Source organism: Etheostoma spectabile, chromosome 7 (assembly GCF_008692095.1).
Source record: "Etheostoma spectabile isolate EspeVRDwgs_2016 chromosome 7, UIUC_Espe_1.0, whole genome shotgun sequence".
Classification (NCBI taxonomy): Eukaryota; Metazoa; Chordata; class Actinopteri; order Perciformes; family Percidae; genus Etheostoma; species Etheostoma spectabile.
The window spans coordinates 31,008,996-31,028,966 of NC_045739.1; the positions used below are offsets into that span (position 1 = coordinate 31,008,996).

The 19,971-nt window shown below is 41.6% G+C and overlaps 1 protein-coding gene across 1 annotated transcript; it reads right to left on the reverse strand.

The window, feature by feature from the left end:
• Nucleotides 1–1,474: 1,474 nt before the first annotated feature.
• itih6 (inter-alpha-trypsin inhibitor heavy chain family member 6) lies at nucleotides 1,475–19,906 on the reverse strand. Its single transcript, XM_032521231.1, is given in 21 exon segments — nucleotides 1,475–2,139; nucleotides 3,251–3,634; nucleotides 4,008–4,121; nucleotides 4,207–4,254; nucleotides 5,595–5,624; nucleotides 5,710–5,757; nucleotides 5,862–5,879; nucleotides 6,065–6,091; nucleotides 7,993–8,383; nucleotides 8,386–8,465; nucleotides 8,468–8,956; nucleotides 8,959–9,597; nucleotides 10,836–11,007; nucleotides 11,452–11,568; nucleotides 11,673–11,842; nucleotides 12,845–13,092; nucleotides 13,567–13,677; nucleotides 16,453–16,607; nucleotides 18,328–18,363; nucleotides 19,153–19,863; nucleotides 19,895–19,906. Coding segments are annotated over 20 exon segments (3,645 nt in total). The 5' UTR covers nucleotides 19,267–19,863; nucleotides 19,895–19,906; the 3' UTR covers nucleotides 1,475–1,885.
• Nucleotides 19,907–19,971: the final 65 nt, after the last annotated feature.

Sequence of the window (19,971 nt, forward strand, 5' to 3'; positions counted from 1 at the left end):
GCAAAAAAAATAGAAAAAAAATTAAAACACTGACAGTTTCAGCTCACTTCTTCCAGCTCGACAAACTAGCATTTTTAAACAAAGTTATGGCGTGTTGGCGTGTCTTACTGTTATGCTCTATTTATTTCAATTTCCCTTCCTTATTGTGGAAAGAATTCATGTCAAATGCTGAATACACTATGCTATTAGATTATGTTCTGAGGATAAACAAAAATGGATTTTTAAAGTGATGCACACCTAAATTCTTTGGTTTTCTGCTGTGTCATGTCAGGGTTACACCCCCCTTATTCAGTGATCATTCCAGTGTTGCATCGCATTTTTAATACAGTTATAAGCATTCCTAAGAAAGGTTTTGATGGAAGGATAACAGCAACAGTCGCAGAGCGGAAATCTAAATCTATACAGCGGTGTGTAAACAACGTTTTCACACATTGTGTGTGCTCTTCATCCTGGAAAACATGTTAACTGATAAAAACTGGAATACTGTTTACTCTTTGAACATATCTGAAGCCCCCCCCCTCCCCTGCCCTTCCATCAGATACTGTCCTTTTCTTTATTTATTTATTGAAAACAAAAGCCTCATGTGTGGTTGTACTCTTTTAATTTCCATCCAGTTTGGCCTTTTTGGAAACCACCATTGACAATATCCCTTGAAATTGACAAAAGTTCAAAATAGTTCAGGCTGAGTAGTAGAAAACTTACTGTCCTTGTTTGATCACTAGTACGTGAGCAATGCCTAATGTCTTGTGTAACAAATAAAATGAATTAAACTATGAATGAAATGATAGAAAAATAAAAAGCACATGGCAAACCTGGAAAGACCTCGATTTCTGTTTTGTGTTTTTTCTTGAACATCAGGTGAGTTTTGTGTTCCTACATACATACAATAATGTTTTATATACACTTGTACTAAAAACATACAAGAATTACACAGTTTGAACAATTACAAGAATCTGGCTTTTGCCTAATAATCAATCTAAGATGAAATATAAGAATAATCCGATAAACATCTTGGAGGTTGTGAACAGAGTTGGTGTGCGAGACATTTGGGATGAAGCGCAAACTGCTGCATCACAAATGGACATTTCGTGGTTGCCATGCGAACAGCAGGACCCCGTGTCTGTTTCAGATCCAGAACACACGGCTTGAATCCAAGACCGACTCAGCGACAGTTCAGTCCTTCGCTACATTAATCGAACCGCACTTCCTCAATAGGGCCGAACAATTATTTTATCAAAAATCTCAATACCGACCAGTGCAATATCAAAATCCCAAAATTGTGCGTCACCATTCGGATTTAAGTCTTGTGGTTCTGCAGAGACAAAGTCCTATCCTATAGACTAAAGAAAAAGTATATTTCTTTGTTGCAGAACCTCGCAAAAAAAATTACACAACAGGGGCGCCAGGATACTCACCTGGTTAGCGTGCGCCCCTCGTACAAAGGCTCAGTCCTTGAATTCCGACCCTTTTCTGCATGTCCTTCCCCTTCTTTCTCCCCTTTCCTGTCAATAAAGGCCTAAAATAACCCCCCCAAAAAAATCACACTACAGTCATTTGAATTTTAATAATTTTCAATGAAAATGAGAATACTCATACTAAAAAGGTCATTCCCTCCAATATCTTGAATCATACTGCAACAGCACTATCATTCAAATAATTGCAATTAGATATTTTCCTCAAATAGTGCAGCCTTATTCCTCATTACTCCACCCTCTTTTGTAAGCACACCTGTTATTATTATTATTATTATTTATTAGACAATGTGTGGCATATGACGTGTCGTTTTAGCCTCACAGTTCTTTTGTCCATAAACAACGCCGTGAGAATTGCTGTGACCTGAGCTGTGCAGCAGAGAGGCAACAAGGCGGAGCAGACTCGGCTCGAATTACCCATGATTCACCACGTAGCTCTTGTACGTGTGACCCAGCAGTCTCTCTACCTCTGCCTTGGGCACCACCCAACACTTGCCTAGGTGGCGTCTCCGCACCGTGTCTTTCAGCGTCTTGTCCTGCAAGGTGAGCGCCATGCTCGCCGACCCCCACCTCAGCACCCCCCTGGCTGAAACCGTCTCATGGTGAGCACCTCCACCCAGGTAATCCTTCACCGCTGTTACACGCATGTCAGCGTGCTGAAACTGGCCTGTGGGCAGATAAAGGACAGCAGGGGGTGGGTGCGGGGGTTTAAGTGCCTTTACTCAAGTCCTCTATTTAAGCATAAAACAGACTTGTACTTACTTGAGTATTTCAATTTCATGCTACTTCATTTTGGTCCATTCCAGAGGGAAATATTATATTCTTTACATTTTTACTACAACTAAATCCTTTTGTCTCGTGTTATGAAGGGGAATTCTAAAAGTTCAAAAGTATAAAAGGGAAATGTCACAGTTGTTTTCTTTGTTGATTTCTTTAGACTGTTTCACTGTTTTTCCAAGTCCAATAAATGGAGCATCTTTCCATAAGTAATGTAATGAGTAAGAGTGTTAACTAATCGCAATTTCAATATTGACCAAAATAATTGTGATTTATTCCATGATCGAGCGGCCTATTACATAGGCTACTTTTGCTTACTATTTTACAACTGTTTACAACTCTGTATGTGTGTGTGTGTCTATATTTTATATATATGCTAATGAAATGTGTATTAAAAAGTTAAAAAAAGAGGATTACGCAAGTGGAAATAAAATGAGAATCTGAACATAAAATAGTGCAAGGTAAAATAAGGGATCAAATATAAAATAATATAATATTTAAAGTAAAATAAATAAGACAGTAATTGCATATGCATTTACTATATGGCTGTGTACATTCAGTTTATTCGTATGAAACTTCTGTCTTATTTATTTTACTTTTAATATTATGTTATTTTCATATTTGATCCCTTATTTTAATTTGCACTGCTTTTTTATGTTCAGATTCTAATTTTACTTCCACTTGCGTGATCCTCTTTTTTTTATAAATATTTCATTAGCATTGTTGGAAGGAGTCCGAGACTTGGGATTTTGATTTCCAATGACTATGTCTCTGAAATGGGTGTAAATAAGATGAAAAAACAACTTAAATTGAATTTGAATGCAAGTTGGACAGTGAGAGTAGACAATGAGTGTGTGCGCAGGCTCTGAAATTTGCACCATTCATTGGTGGGCGAAAGCGTTAATATTGAACCCTGAGTGTGTGCCATACAGTGTGTCACTGAGCTTGTGTGTGTGTGTGTGTGTGTGTGTGTGTGTGTGTGTGTGTGTGTGTGTGTGTACCCAGCAGGCCTTGGCTTGAAGCAGATAGCCCCCGCCCATCTGTGATGTAGAAGCCCAGGTGAGCCATCTGCAGGTAGCTGGGCTGTTTGTAGTGGTGGAACAGAACCAGGAAGCGCACATCCTTGGCCAGCTCAATCCAGCAGCTCTGATGGTTGTCCACGGCAACTGTCACCCCCTGCCTCATCACCGACCCCTGCTGATTGATGGGAAGACGGTCCCGCCCTTCCCCTTCCACCACCACAGCGTCCAGTGACAGGGTGATCATGATGTCACCGGAGCCGCCCGTGGCCGAGGAAATGGTGAGCCGGTCGAAGTAGGTCCGCGTGCGCTCTTCAGCGCCGTGCTTGGACGGAGCGCCCATCAGATGGCCGTCAACAATGATCCCTCGGGGAGGAAGGGGACACACATTTAGAACTGGAACTCAGGTTTGACTCCGACCCGTGGAGAGAGTGACTAACATACGGTATATTGGGGGGAAAAAAAGAGTTCTTCCACGGGCTTATTGGAAACCTTTCATTTTGAATTGGGGATTCATTTTAAGCTTTCTGTAATGTATGCACTGCTGTGACTTTAAATCAATTTAATCATTTAATTGTATTCTAATTTGTTTGCCAAATTGCAGGAAGGATTTTTTTACTCATTTCATTGTAAAAATATTCCTGTTTAAAGCAATCTAAAAATCTCAAGAAATGTTTTGAAAAACAAAACGTAGATTTCTACTCTTAGGTGAAATGAGAGCTGTTATTTGGGAGCATACCTCTCTCTGGGTCCTCCACCAGTCGGAGGACATCATTGGCTCTGCCGTCCACGGTGAAACACAGGTTCTGATGCAGCTTTGGCAGCTGGACCACGAAATGAGGATCTCCATCAACTACAACAGACGACATCCAGCATTAATGCAACAAGAGTACATCAAATACCGTATATTCAAACAAATGTGACAGTGAGTTGTTGACCTGATGAGGAGAAGACCCGGATGGTGCTCAGTCTGGACGGAGCAGCGTCTAAAAGCACAAGACATTTAAAGCGCTGGTTCTCAAACTGTGGTACCAGGACCACTTGTGGTACGTGAGCTCTCCCTAGTGTACGCAGATGGAATCTGATATATTTTAAAAAGATGAAATAAAATCATTTAAAAACAATAATACTCTAACTATAAACCCTTAAAAGTAATTTAGAATGAGTGGTTGTATAACAAATATTTTTGGATATCAGCTTGCTAACGTTAGATAGTTACGTTCATGATCGCATACATCCATAATTAGTTATGAGCTGTGATGGTCTTGTTACTATACATTCTGTTAATCTCTTTCGGTTAAAATGCAACGCCCGGGATGGGCGCTGCGAGGGGCAAGGGGACCACTGGTGTGAATAAAACTCTTAAAAACCTCCTTAAAAACAAGTTTGGTTTCATCAAAGCCAGATATTAAAAGCAGGTTCAAAGAAACATTGGACAGGACGGACAGCAGCGAATACAACTTTAAATAAAAGGTCACCTCCCCACCTGCCCGGGCCTTTCTCCTGGAGAGATTACAGAATAAATAATACAAGTAAAAAAATCTCAATGTTAAAGGAACATTATTTAACATTAAAAAGGACTAAAGACATTTTAAAAGTCTGAATTAATTGACCTTGAGGTTAAAAAGTACACAAAGTATAATTAAAAATTACTAAATAGGTGCTAGGTTTAAAAGTGCTTAAAAATTAAAACTGCCACACAATAAATTATAAATGAATAATAAGGAGTAAAGAATGTTAGGCTTAGGGTAAAAGTTAGTTTAGCAGCGGCGGTTTAGGCTCCACAGCATCTGCTAGCTTCAAATCCTAAAAAACAGTAAGGAGATATGAGTTTCCTCAAATTTGGATCGAGTTAGAGCAGGACGGAGCAAGTACAGCCCGGCTGTCAAATATGTAATAATCATTTTTTAGGAATAAACCTGCCTCCTGCATGAATAGGGGGAGCCTCTGCTGCTCTATTTTAACGTGGGCCATGATGGGGGTAGTTAAAGAGCCTCATCATATCTGAAGACAAGACTATAAACACATATGCAAGCAGTGTACAATAATGTTGAGTGGATCACAGATGGGAATACATCAAACTTTAGTCCAGATACTTTTTTGAAACCATTAAAAATATAATAATGAAAATGCTATAAGATTAAATAAAACCGCCAAAAAATTCAATGGAAGTAATCATTAATTTTACCTGAAGAATGTTGTATGGAATCATCCATGTTATTTTTGGTTGAAAGAAATCCATATTTCTGATGTAAAACACTTTGAAACGGGTCAGTTTGACCCAAAGACAACAATTTGTTACATTCCAGCACTGCTAAATACTTACCAAATGCTCCGGTGTCTGCAGTGTCATCCCCTAGAAATAAGTCAGAAAATGTATTTTTAATGCCTGAAAAGCAGCTGCAGTACAATCTTGCCTCTAATAAGAATTTGAAACTCACAGGCGTCATAGTTGAGATCGTAGTCGTAGTCATAGGTCGCATCGTAGTCTGGGAAATGGAGGCAAGCAATGAGAACAGAAGTTTAGGACACGAATAAATGTAGATTTTACAGAGAACAACAGGATAAGAAGCATTAATAGGGATGCACTCACCTTTTACAAGATCGATATCTAGAGGAGATAGAACACAAGATAGATTTATATTCAGATCCAATGCTGTCATGTAGCTGATTAGCATGGTTTATCATAATTAAACACATGTCTGAGTATATAATTACATTTGAATACATTTCAGTTAAAATGAAAATGAAAGCTCAGTAGAATGTGATCTGTATAAAAATAAAATTCAGCTTCACCTTTCCTCTGAATGAAAGTGGAGACATCTGATGGAGAGATGAAGAACATTCAGTTAGGTATAAATATACAAAAGTCTAAAAAACTTGTAACTTGATTGATGATAGACTTGACTGAGTGTAACCTAGTCGGGATCAACAAATGCACATGTCCAGGATAGTTGCCTGACATCCGGCGAGGCAAACTCTGTTTGCTAGGGAAAATAAACTTCGAGCTAGCAAGCTACACGCTAAAAATGGCGAGTTTTGAAGATTTTGGGATGGTGCAACAAGGCAGGCCTGGCTTGGTTCTTTCGGGGAAGGGTTGTAAAGATTTACCTTTAATATGTTCACAACATTTCCTTTCTAACTGGAATGTTTTGGGACTGATTTGCGGGATTGTTGTGGACAAAGTACACATGGCGGTACACTGGTAAGAGTTCATGGGCCCTATTTGAACGATATAAGCGCACAGCATGAAGCCCACGGCGCAGGTGCGTTTAGGGCGTGTCCAAATCCACATTGCTAGTTTGACGGCGGAAAAAAGGGTCCGTGCGCTAGCCGCAAAATTATTGGTTGCGATTGGTTGGGGTTTGGCATTTCACCTTGAGTTGTTAAGGTTAGGATAGCCGATTGGTCAGGGGATAGGACCTTCACAAATGGGGTTATGTTACCTTGCGTTCTCATGGTCACCTTGCCAAAAAAAGCTATTGAAGGGCGGGTCTTGGCGTGGCCATAGTGGGATTTGTAATATTGCGCGCTGGGCGCATGGTTTGAAAGGATTGTACTTATTGTTTTCATTAATTCATAGGTGTGTTTTGGACGTTTTTGGATGGGGGATTTGCATTTATATTTTATTTTTAATCTTTTCGCGTGTTTGTTTGCTGCTGCTCGTCCCTGTGTGTGTGTGTAACCAGCAGAGTGTGTGCGCTGTGCACAAGCCTAGGTGCATTTTACCAATGTGCTCAATGAAATGCTGCGTTGTTGACTTTAGAGGTTTTTGATGGTCAATGGCGCGATCACTTCCCACTGCCTCAAGATAGCAATACATCAAAAATCCACCGGAACACACCTCCCTGTAAGACCAGCACACCCATGGGCGCAGGTACATTTGCTGTTTAGACAACGTGGGGGCTGAACGGGAAATTTACAACTGCGTCGGTCTTAAAAAAAGCAAAGACAAAAGCAAAGGGCCCAATGAGGTTAACCTAGTACGTATCAGCTAATACAAACAGCTCACGTTACTTTGTAGTGCGAACAGTTAACTTCATTTAATAATGTATGCTGGTTACTTTTGTGGGGAGCAAATGTTTCTGCGTCCGGAGCTTAGCGCCACCTAAGACGATTGATTGGTATATCCCTCATGTTGTCCTGATTGACCCGTTTTCCTATATCAATGTTCTTTTTAACTATCCAATTGTAATTCCCAAAAATAACATTTGATCCCATACAACGCTCTTTGCCAAGTACAAATCTCAACTTCCATTAATTTTGGGGCGTCTTATTCACTTTTACAGCATTTCACAAAAAGTGTTTTTGAAATAGTATTTAGTAAAAGTTGACATAATCCAGTCTGTGATTAGACATTAACCTACATTCCTAAAATTGTAGTTTAAATAATTCCTAATTTCTGCTTTTCTAACTCAAACATTAGGTATAATTTCCTATAAATGAGGTTTATTGTCCATAAATTCATAAAAAAACTGTAAAACTAAAGTTTATAAGTTAGTGTTACGTAGTGTTGAAAATATCGAAAAAAGTGACAAACATTGAAAAAAGAGCGAAAAAAGAAAGAAAGTTAAAAACAGTGATAAAAAGTGTCAACACAAAAAATTTTGACGGGAAAGTTAACACAAGAGTTAGGAGCGTTTTTGTCTCCTATCCCAGAATGTATGTGCGGTGCACAGCACTGTTGAGATAGGTCTGGTGATGTGAAACTAGGTGTAACCTACCCAGAAGCCCTGCTGCTTCCCACAGCCGCGGCCCATCTGTGACACCAGGCATGGGAGCAAAGGTGGCCGACACAAAGGTGGCGATGCTCAGGTCAGTGTTGTTGTCTTCCACAGCCGGAGCCGGTGCCGGGGGGGGAGAGGTGAGCGGAGACAACGGTTCGGGCGGGGCGGTGGTGATTTCAGGGACATCTGGAGCAGATGTGCTGCGGTTTTCCACCACTGTGGAGGGCACAGTCACTTTGACAGGTGGCAGGGCTGGCCTCGCTGTAGTGGGCTGTGGGGTAAGGGGTCTCCCTGGCAGGGGCGCAGGGGCAGTTGTGACGGAACTGAGTGGAGGTGCGGTGCTGGTGGTGAATGTTAGCTTTGTGGTGGTTGTTGAGGAAGTGGTTGTTGTGTTTTCAAGGCTTTGGGCTGGGGGGTGGAGACTTTTCCAGGTGCAGGGGGTGGCGCTGTTTTTAGAGCATTAAGCACAAGGTGGGTATCTTACCCACAGGAAGAGGAGGAGGGGGGGGAGGGAGAGAAGCAGTTTTGGATTCATTTTGAGAAGGACTGGGCTTTTTACCAGATAAGGGATTTGGGGCAGTTTTGCCAGAGCTGGGACTTGAAGTGGTCGTGGTTTTCTTGGATGGGGAGGAAGTTGGGGATGAGATTTTTTTATTCTGCTTTGGCGGTGGCTGAGGAGGGTCTGGTTTTCTCTTGTTAGGCCTGGCGTTAGAAGGTGTGCTGGGCTTCTTTGCAGCACCGGCAGCAGATGTTTTGGGGACGGCAGTAGTCGTGGTTGTAGTTGCTGCCGTGGTGGGTTTTGCGGTGGTTGGAGTTTGAGCTGCTTCATCTGCATCTGGCTTAACTACGACTAAAGAAGTGACTGGTGTTACAAAGTTAAACTTGAGGGATAGGTTGGTGGCCTTGTCTGTCAGTAGCCTTTGAGTTGCAGGGTCAGTAGTGTTCAGTTTGGCCAGGAGCACTCCTTGATGGTGGCATACGCCCAGAGACGGTGCACAAAGCTGGAGATTCCTTCGAAGTCTCCTGAGCAGTCGAGTGAATCTTCACTGCCGTTCCCCTTTGCATTGGAAATCAACACATCGTTCTCCAACTTGACGTGTTGCTTTGAATCAGTGGCGGACATTGATACCTTAAAATCCTTGACCCCTGGTTTGACTCTCCCAGCCACCACCAACTCTGAGCCTTGGAAGTAGTTGGGGAACAGGGAGCGGGTGATGTCAAACGCCTGGTCTTCCAGGTACGACAGCTGGATGTCTGATAGCAAAGGGCTGGCTACTTCGTCGTAGAAGCCCTTCAGCTGCAAGTCTGCGTCTGCGTCCTCGTACACCATCCGAGCCACGCCGCGGTTATCCAGAGCCAGGCGTTTCAGGAGGAGGAAGTCGGCGTCGTCGCCAAAGGCCAGGCCAAACAGAGAGGAGGAGCCCAGAGCTTTCTTGGCGTTGTTAAGGATGGTGTCACCAGCCGTCACTCCGATGGTCGCCTCCCCATCCGTAAGGAAAATGACCAGAGGGACACGGTGGGACGAGTGGTGGCTGGAATAGGCAGAGGATGGAGGGTTGACCAGCTGGGCAGCTGAAAGCAGAGCTGCATTGATATTTGTCCCTGATACAGAAGAGTGGGACAATCCGTGTTAAAGGAACAAACCAGACATAAGGAAGTTGAAAATGATATATAACTTTAGATAAACTATTGGAGGAAGGATTGTCACACAGAGCTGGGTTAACCCTGCTCCATTAGCTCTAGATACAGATTAATTCAATTTAAAGTCTTGCACAGACTGCATTACTCCAAAACCAAATTTAAAAGATTTTTGAATCAGTTTCCCCTGTGTGACAGATGTGTGATTTCAGAGGGATCACAGTCAAACTTATTCTGGCACTGTCTAGTATTAAGTCATTTCTGGATTGACATATTCAAACGTCTTTCAAATCAAGGCCAGACAAATATCCAGCCGGATCGTAATCTGGCTATTACCTTTATTCTTTATTTCAGACCCAGAGGGATCCATATCACACTAAGAAACACAGACTAAAAATGCTTTCTGTGGTTAGGATGAAACAAAAAAAGTTCTCTCTTTAACAAAAAGGTATTCACAAAAAAATATTAAAAAAAAAAAAAACCTTTTTGAATTTGTGGACACCATTTTTGATATTGCTTGATGAGACCTTAATGTCTGATTTGTGTGTTGCTACGCCCTTAATCTGAGCATGCCTTGATCTTGCACTCTGAGTGTGTGTGTTCTTAGTTTGTTTTTTAGTCAGTTTGCTTTTTTTATATTGCTGTATCTTCTAGTTTATTGTGTGACTGTTGTGAAATTTTTTTAAATAAAGTATTAAAAAAACAAAAATTGTACATTTTTGGCTACAATGCCACAGCTCCAACACTGGGGATGTAACAATGCATGCTGAGTCGGTTAGAAGTCCATGTAAATGCGTTAAGGTTACAACCGGTTGATATATACATATATTTTTTTTTTATGAATCGCAATGCCATTTTTTTAAACAGCCTAGGTAGGACATAATCTACTTTTGATTTTACATCTGACTTCAGACATCACTATGTGTTCTTGGTTTAGAGATTTATTTACTTATTTAGTTATTTTGATGTGGGATTTGTTTTAAAAAAATCTATAATTTGTTCCTTTGCTGTTTAACATAACCCAATCTCAGTTGCACTTTTGATAAGAAGGCACATATGTAGTTTTGCACAATTCCTATTACTAATACCAATTAATTGTCTGCAGCTTATGCTGTAAAAGAATTGTGAGAACATAGTATCTTTAAATCCCAATGAGTCAGGAGTTGTGTATCCCTATCAAACAAAATCACATTTCAACTCACAGCCTTCTGCAATAATCCTCTTCACAAAGTCTTTGGCGTCTCGTACATTCTGCCGAGTCGCCCGGACTGTGCGTCCTTTCTTCCAGGTGTGAACTCGGTCTGAGAAGGTGATGATATTGAAGTGGTCTCCCTCTCTCAGGTCCCCGAGAATGGTGCCCATGGCCTGCTTGGTCTACTAACAGAAATGTTTACGATTATTGACAGAAATACCACCTTCTCTTTGCAGAATAAGGACCGTGCAGCAATAATGAGATGACTATTTATTCTCTTAACTTATATTTATTTATTGTTTGTTAATCCTTAGAGTGTCTTGCAAGTTTTACCCCTTTTAAGGTGTCATGTGTGAACAGCAGGACTCAACATTTGTTGTGTTCTTGTTTCAGAATGATGAAGACAGTTAAAAAAACAATAAGTTACAGTACAAGATGATTCCTTGGCAACTATCATGTTTTTCCCATATGACGCTCGCATTTGTTAACATATTATTATTAAATGGCTTGAAAAATAGTGCATACAGCTGCTGCTGTAAACGGAGCATGCCACTGGAACCCCCCCCCCCCCAGATTTGGGCTGTGCCCTGAATGTTGTTCCATCCATGTCCCCAAGTCCACTTTACCTGTTTCATCTTAGTGCCTATCATTGAGCCACTGACATCAATGACAAATATGACATCCTTAGGAACCACAGGAAGTCCTCTGGGTGCAAAGTAATGCACAAAGTAGCCGTCATACACCTGAGAGAGAGAAAAAAAAGACAACCTTTGGTATCTTTGTATTGTGACAAACAATCACACTTGTGTACTTGACAGGCCAGAAGTCAAAATCCAATGCTGCTGACCTGGACTTCACCCATGAGGTCTTTAAGATCCACATCATACTGGATGATGAAGTCTGCGTTTAGACCTTTAGAGGAGATGCTGTTCTGCTGCTGTGGAGTAGGACTGTAGCGAACCCGAGCACAGCAAGCGCTCTGCTCCACATGAGTGGAGGGAGGAGGCTCTGCGTCACCTGTAGGAACATAGGACAGGGTTAAACCAATGTAGCAATCCTCTATATAACATTTCCCTTTTGGAAAATAGTCTTATTTGCTTTAGATTAGAGGATGGATGCCACTTGCAAGTCTAGAAGGTAAATCTGAAGCTACAGCCAGTTAGCTCAGCTGAGCAAAAAGACTAGTCCGGCCCTTTAGAAAGGTGCTCTGGTTTATTGGCGTTTCTTTAAACCAATCACTATCGTACACAGCAACGGCGCCTCTTCAAAAGAGTCTAGCTAGCTGTCTGGATTTACCCTGCAGAGATCTGAGGAGCAGTTAACCAACCATAGTCCTCAGATTGGACAGATAGTCTAGCTAGCTGTCTGGATTTACCCTGCAGAGATCTGAGGAGCAGGTAACCAGAGTCCTCAGAAATCCACTTGAGTTTAAAATGCCAACACAAAGAAAACCCAAGGCAAGGTATATGCGGCCTAAATTAGTGAAATATTTATATTTACTAGGGGTGTAAATCACACTTTTTATCACAATACATTTTTATATCAAATCGTTGGACGCTATGATCTTGATACACTATTTACTGATATCAAGGTCTGCAACAATAGGATTTTAGGGCCCTGCAACTGATACCAGACGATACATAACCCCACAATCATTTACAAAAAGCAACCAAAATATGATTTGACAATTAAATAAAAAAACATACACTTTTTTATGAAAAGAATAAATATAAAGTGGGACTTTCAAAACATAAGGGCATCCTAAAGATGACGATACTGTATGCATCAATATTTTAACTTTGTATTCATAATACTGGATTATTGGGGATTAAACTGGTATGTCGATGCAGATCGATATATGCCCACTAATATTTACCGTACAAATGTGAGAGTGGTACCTGATGGTCGCTGTACCTGTACTTTACAACAGTGTAGAAGTATTTTAAGATTTTTTCTTTGAAAGTTGATCATCCTAATGAACCATCTTAAAAATATACAGTATATCAATGTGTAATTGACCTTGAGCAGTGTTGGAGAGCAGTCGGCTCGTCTTAAGAGGAAAGGCTTTGATGAAGCTGATGCCGGTCCGCTCCATTATACTGACGTCTAAGGTGAGGTTCTGGACAGGCTGTCCCGGCCTCAGACCCAGACTGAGCTCGTAGCGGCCGAGCCGGCGAGGCAGCAGCTCCTCGTAGCTCAGGGAGAAGGACATCCGAGCTCCAGACGGCACGCTCACCGCCACACGGAACTTCTCAATCTCCCTCTCTCTTGAACGCCGCACAGTAAAAAGGAAGGAAAACTCAAAGTACTGGATTGGATGTCAATCTCCTCAAATAAAAAAACTGTGTTCACATTAGAGCTGGGCGATACAGAGAAAATCAAGTATAGAATATCATTTTGACCAGATACATCAATATTAATATAGTAGGGTTGCTACTTTTGGTGCTACTACAAAATATTTTTGGAAAATAATCTTTAATTATGTGGATATAATGACTGAGTGGGTAAAATAACAGCTAGAACAGTCTGGTAAGTTCAGAAAATGACATCACTTTACTGTAAAGCAGCCTTTAAAACCAGAAAAAGAGTACTTCATTCAACAACTCGTCATATTGCAATATCCAAAATGTAAGACGGTATCTAGCCTTATATATCGACACTGTATATTTCTCTGCTCTAATTCACATTCCAAACTGTTATTTTGTGGAAGCTAAAGAAATAAGAACGGATTTGGGACTGACTTGGTAGCAACAAGTCCGGCGGTCTTTCCTTGCTTCTTAGCGGCATCGTAAATCTTCCTGGCAGCAGCTCGTTCCTTCACCTGGGCCACATACACCTTGCCGTTGGAGGTGCTGATGGGAAAGAGGAAAGAGGAAGAAGAAACAGCTCTCTGTGTGACTCACAGTGGCCAGATTATATTTCAGTCACAAACACGCCTGGCCTGCATTGATTGATTTTATTTTGCGCCATGTATTTCCAGAGTGATCACAAAGCGGCTTCACAAACACGCATCATGCTTGTTTGCGAATGCAGTTCCTACCATGGGAAAGAGGGTGGGGGGTAGTCGTAAACAGGGCGAGGAGTGGAAAAGAGTAATTTCCCTCTGAAAACAGCCTTAATGAAGAGAGATCTGGCAGGCTGATGACGCTCCGAGGGAGTGCCTCTGCGTGCTACACCCGACAAAATCCCAACCCAAACCACCGCTCCAAAGTGGGATCCAATTCACACAGTGCACTTCCTAGACTTCGGTGACCGCTGATGGCACGTCACAAGGTGCTAAATTAAGGTCAAGCCCTTTGAACAAATATATCCAAAGAGAAGAAAACATCAAGGGCTTACTAAAATAAACCCACAGACTTGAAGCGGTTCTTGTTTGAGAAACAGAGCAGAATGGCAAGAGTGGAAAATGGAGCCGCTTGTATTTATATGTGTGGCTGCAGGCCGACTGGCTGAGGGGGTGGGGGGTGAAGGAACGGCGGTACATCAGTTACTTACACATAGAACACAGAGTTCTTAGTTCCAGACACAGAAATGCCAAAGACCTAACGTAACACATTTGCCACAGCTATTTTTTCTCCTCTGGGATATATGGTGATGTGCAGATGGCTGTATGGGTTCTGAGAGTGAGAATGTGTGTGTCTGTGAAAGACAGAAGTCAAGGACTATGGTTGTAAAAAAAAAAAAAATTGTACAAGCTCCAGACTCACACATACTTAATATAATCTAAGTCTACATCCACCTCCAGGTAGGCACGCATACATACAGTACATTCTGGCGTGTGTGTGTCTGTGTGTAGCGTATCTAAACTGGCAGGCTGCCTCAGTAAACTGTGCGGGGGAGAAAAGGGGGACTGGGCAAACTCCTGTCATTTTCTCTATTCACTTTCTGACTTCCATTTACAAAGCCTGGCATTCATGTGCCCCGAGGTTCCCCCTCCTCCTGACCGGCTTCCGCTCCCAAACCCAGCTCCACGTTTGGGGTTTGGCCTGCAATGTTGACTTTTGTTTTGTTTATATTTAGCATTTTTGAAGAAGGGCGGTCAGCAAACCTTCTCGCTAATCAAATTATGCATCTCTCCTCCGGACCGGAATTCCAGTCCCTTACATAATTCCTCTGAAGTTTTATTTTTGGATTCTCCCCATTACCGAGAACATTAGTTTTATTTATTGCATCTCCCCCCTTATAGCAGGGACTTATTTTCCTTGTCAACTTTAATACTTTTGACTCTACTTTTGCGTTTGGATCAAGTCCCCATTTGTTGTGAGAAGTTGTCTTCCAAAAAACAGTAAATGTAATGGTGATTTTAGCATTTCCTGGCTTTCAAGGCGATGTTTTAGATTAGAAGTACAGGAAATGAAAGGACAGACACTAAGGCTATATCTATAGCACTAGGTTTTCATTTTGATGCGGCTTTAAAAAAAAAAAAAAAGGATCTCAGTCCACACAAGAGTTTTAGCTCCAGTAGCAGAACTAATCTCCATCAATATTAATACGTCGGACTGCACATATCACATGACCATTCGCATACACTGGGCATGTGCGTGCTGGTGTAAACAGGAAGCAGATTGTCTGACATTAATCTGCGGTTTAAAATCATAAATGTATAAGTGGAAAACACAGAAAATACTTTGGAGAAAGAACACCAATGGTGAAAAGTAAGATCAGGGATTTATTAGGTTGGAGTGACAGCGAGGTGGAACGGTTACTGAAAGGTATGTAATCCTATCTAACCAATACGACTGACCCTGTTAGTGGCCATCCAGACAACAAAGCAACGTTCAAGTTTTCAAACCAAAACGGAGGAGGCCGAGTTTCCAAAATGTCTCTGTTTTATGGCCCTGACACACCAACCTGACGGCTGATGGTCGGTAGAAAAGGCCGTCGGACTGACCGCGAAAAAAAATCCTCGGAACGCACCAAAGTGATGCCAACTGCCACCAGCAGCTGATTGGATGAACGCGTCACGCGGCTCGTTCGGAATACAACCTCATATTTCACTAAAATAGTTCACCAAAAGTGTGTGTTTTCTGAATACATTTTACGCGAGGCCGTGGAGCTGCTGAATCTGTCTTCATTTTTAGATTGACAAAGGTCAGTTTAAAAGACTTTCGTCAGATTTTGAGAGACTCTAGTCACGCTCATCCCGCTCGTCATTTCCAAATTTGAAAAATTACTTTTTTGGTGTTATTTCCAACGTACATTGAAATAATTCAATGCTTTTGACACTTTTTTCAAAGCTTTTTTATTCATAAACCTAGTTTATATGGCATTATACCTATTTTTTTTTAGTAAAAAAAAAAAAGCCGAACTTATGAATTATTTTTACCAATAGTTAAGATCAGAGGATGTTGAGTGGAAAATCACAGTCTGATATTTGTCAAAGGTTAGGGAGGATATACTGTTTAGAACTGCTATTAAATTAAAAAAACAACAACACAAAATTCAATGAAAGTTATAATTAATTTACCTGTAAAGATCGTTGTATGGGTTCCAAACAACGTACATCAATGCATCCATGTGATTTTTGGGCATTTCGGTTGAAAGAAACCCTTATTTCTGATTCAAATAATACACTTAGAAACAAATATAAGAAGAAGTGCTGTCTACTGTGGAAGAGAAAGACTTACATGGTGAAGTTAGAGATGAAAGCAGAGGAGGGCAGGTCCACCTCAAAGGCGGCCTCCTTGGTGATGGGCAGCTGGTTCCAGACTGAACTCTGGACTCTGGTAACGGCATAGCGGGACACCACGGAACACCTCACATGGTAGTCTGTCACCTTCAGCTAGTGACATCACAAACACATGCAAAAATCCCTACAGAGGCTGGAGCAGAAAGCACTGGAGCTGAAGAGGCATTGCAAGACAGGACAGTGGCCCAGTGGTTGGCACCAAGGCCTCACAGCAACAAGGAACCGGGTTTGAACCCATGGCCTCACGGCAAGAACGAACCGGGTTCGAACCCTGGTCGTCTGTGTGGGTTTTATCCAGGTGCTCTGGTTCCCCCCACCACTAAAAAACATGTTCCCCTCCCTCTCTAGCGAGCTGATGTGTGATGAGCCTCTGGCATCATAAGGCTGCCGTGAATCCCCCAGGAAAGTAGAAGGTAGTTAGTTGCATAATGTCTAAGTAATCAAATAATAATAATGTATACTTTATGCGCAATCCCGCAAGGGGAAATTACAATGTTTTCACTCTGTTTTTACACATAGGCTTGAATTACAGTTGGGGGGGGGGGGGGGGGGGGCTGCCCATGGAAAGGCGTCTGAGCAGTTTGTCGATTGGTGCCTTGTTTAAGAACACGGAAGTCCAACTACTACCTACCAGGTTTTGTATGTGGACTTGAACCAGCGACCCTCTGGTTCCCAACCCACTCCCTACAGACTGAGCTACTGCCATTTGAACTTGTACATAAGTACAGTTTTTGAATATTAGTCTTATTAGAACTTATAACTTATTATTACTGGCTGATAAAGTAGTTTTGCCACTTTTTAAATATTTAAGTCATCCCCACAGATCTTAACTTCATGGCACATTGACACAATGCTGGGAGAGCACCAATCAGATCTGAGTATAACCGACAACCGTGAATGCTTACCTACCCCCCCCCCCCCCCCCCCGTCCTTCCCTGATGTGTAGGGAAAACAAATCTCACACACATCTTTTTCTTTGTTTTGTCCCATACCAAGGTCCGCCGTGCTTCGCTACGACGGGTCAGCCAAACACCACCAAGCAGTTTCCTGCATGCTGTCACTGTCCTCCTCATGTTTACTGGCGTTAGCCAATCTGGTCAGTGCTGGCCACATAGCTGCAGGACATGGCCGGCTAGGCGGCAGGCTGCAGGAAGAGAGCCACATCAGCCCTCCTAGCTCACTGCTATTTAGGAAGGCTGTGGTCTGTGCTGTACAGACTGTATTACTGTGCGTTTTCAGGGAATTGCTTCACAGTTAACACTGAAGCAAAGTGAGGGGAAACCACACGGGAGCTACTGATGACACCATGGAAGCTTGGTCTGCAACTCACTTTGTAGGCTATCACTGGTGGAAAGGAACTCATTGTACTTAAGTACTGTACAGCACAATTTTAAGTTGCCTGTATTTGACTAAGTACAGGCATCTTAAAATATACATAAGTGTTTTCATTTTATAGTCCATTACCCTACATTTCACACGGAATTATATTGTACTTTTTACCCACTGCTGTAGTTACTTTCTCACCTCAAGTAGTTTTACAGTTGCAGTTTTTAAAATACAATTTGTTAATGCCAGCTGGTCTAGTTTGTCCTCATTGTGTCAGATCAAAAATCAATGATTAGAGAAAAGAAAGAAAGAAATGTGTGTAGCAGAGCTTAGTTTTCTCTCTCTCTTTCACATTTGTAGATATAATAAAACGTTTATCAGTGACCAAGAAATTGAGTCTCATATTTTGTTTCATGAGGAGCTCCGATCTTACACCAACAGTCTGATTCATATTTGACATTTAATGACAGTAATTGAATGAACTTACCACTGCTTTTGTTGGTTTGCTTTGACGTCTTACTCTCTGGAAAAGAAACAAGACAAGCAAGTCCCTCAAGTAAAAAAACTAAAAATGGTTTTAAGGCACACTTTGGTGATGTGATGCATAATACATTGTATTAGTACCATCGTTTGTTTAAAACACCTCCTTTTTGAAGAAATCTCCACAGTCTGCCTATGTGAGGGTTGGGTCGAGATTTTGTGTTGAGATAGTCTGAATCTAAGCCATTCATGAATGGAAGGGAAGTGGAACTGGACATAAATGCTTTCACTGTACACAGGGCCAGTGAGGGTTGCACGCTTTGCTCTCAAATGGTTATTTTGCACACAAGTCATTGCTGTGTCAATACATTACCACATATCCTGGTCATTGCTGGGAATCTACAAAACAAATATGTTCAAGAGTGGAAAACCTTTGGAGGGAAACATAAATCATCATATATATCATCATTTTTTTTTTTTTTTAAATAGGACCATATTTTATGTTCTGGCTCAGTGAGTATTGGTTGCAAAATCTCCCTTTGGAAAACATATACTACTCTTAAATTCTGGGTATGGTCACTAACAGCATTTTGCAGTGTTACCAATAGTTTGAATTCTGCAAAAGTCTAACCAAATATTTGCGATTAGGGTACAGATATTATTTACAGACACAATACAGTTCTGTGTTATTGTTACACTGTCTTCCAGCCTTGATTCCGCCTGCTTTAACAGAAGGGTTTGTTTAAGTAGTAATACTTTAAGTAGCACAAATTGTAGCCATCATTGATTTTTGACACAAAATTGAAAAAAAGGTAAATAAAGAAAAATATACCTGTAAAAGAACATTTGCTCCCAGGTTGGCTTCATAATCCCTTGTTAGTCCCTCTTGCACAAACAAAGTGAGGAACAGGAGAATGCACTGGATCTGTAGGCTCATCATGTCCATGATAATTCAGCTTTTAGGCTCCCAGATGAGGTGCTCCCAGGTTCTCAGCAGTTGTGCACATGCCTCACATTTTACGCAAGTTCTTTTCTGCAAGGGGCAGGCTTTCCCCTCCCTCACCTTACTTCCACCGCAGTGATTATGAAAGAAGTTATGATACGAGTAAAACATCCGCCTGGTGTGGTGGGGGGAAAAAAAGTTTAAAAAGCAAGAAGTTGAGTCAGGAAGTTGTGTGAGTCCCACTGGCTGTAAAGAAAGCAGCACCCAGCTTGTATGCTTGCATACTGGAAATTTCGCAGACTGCTGCCACAGAGGTGAACGAGAGAAATGAGGGATTATTAACCCCTGCTCGGCTATTTGGGGAAAATACCCTGCTACCAAAACTACCTTCCCCCTCTCTGTAGGAGTGCTCCTAAAAAATGTTTTCATTCCCTAAATTACTCCCAAATGCGCATTTTCATTTCCCCTGAGAGCTCTTACCCAAAGGGAATGGAACAGAACATTGGTCCGCTGTGGTACTTTGTTCAGTTTAACTTCCCTGTGGGAGAGACATAAGAAAGCTCCAAGGCAGCCAACACAAACAGGACTTGAGAAGTGGATCTCTTTACTGAGAAACACTGTTGGAGGTGACTCTTTTTCCTTTTTTTACATTATTTTATTCAAACCCAGCTAAAGTTTGGCATCTTATCTACATTTCATACGTTACAG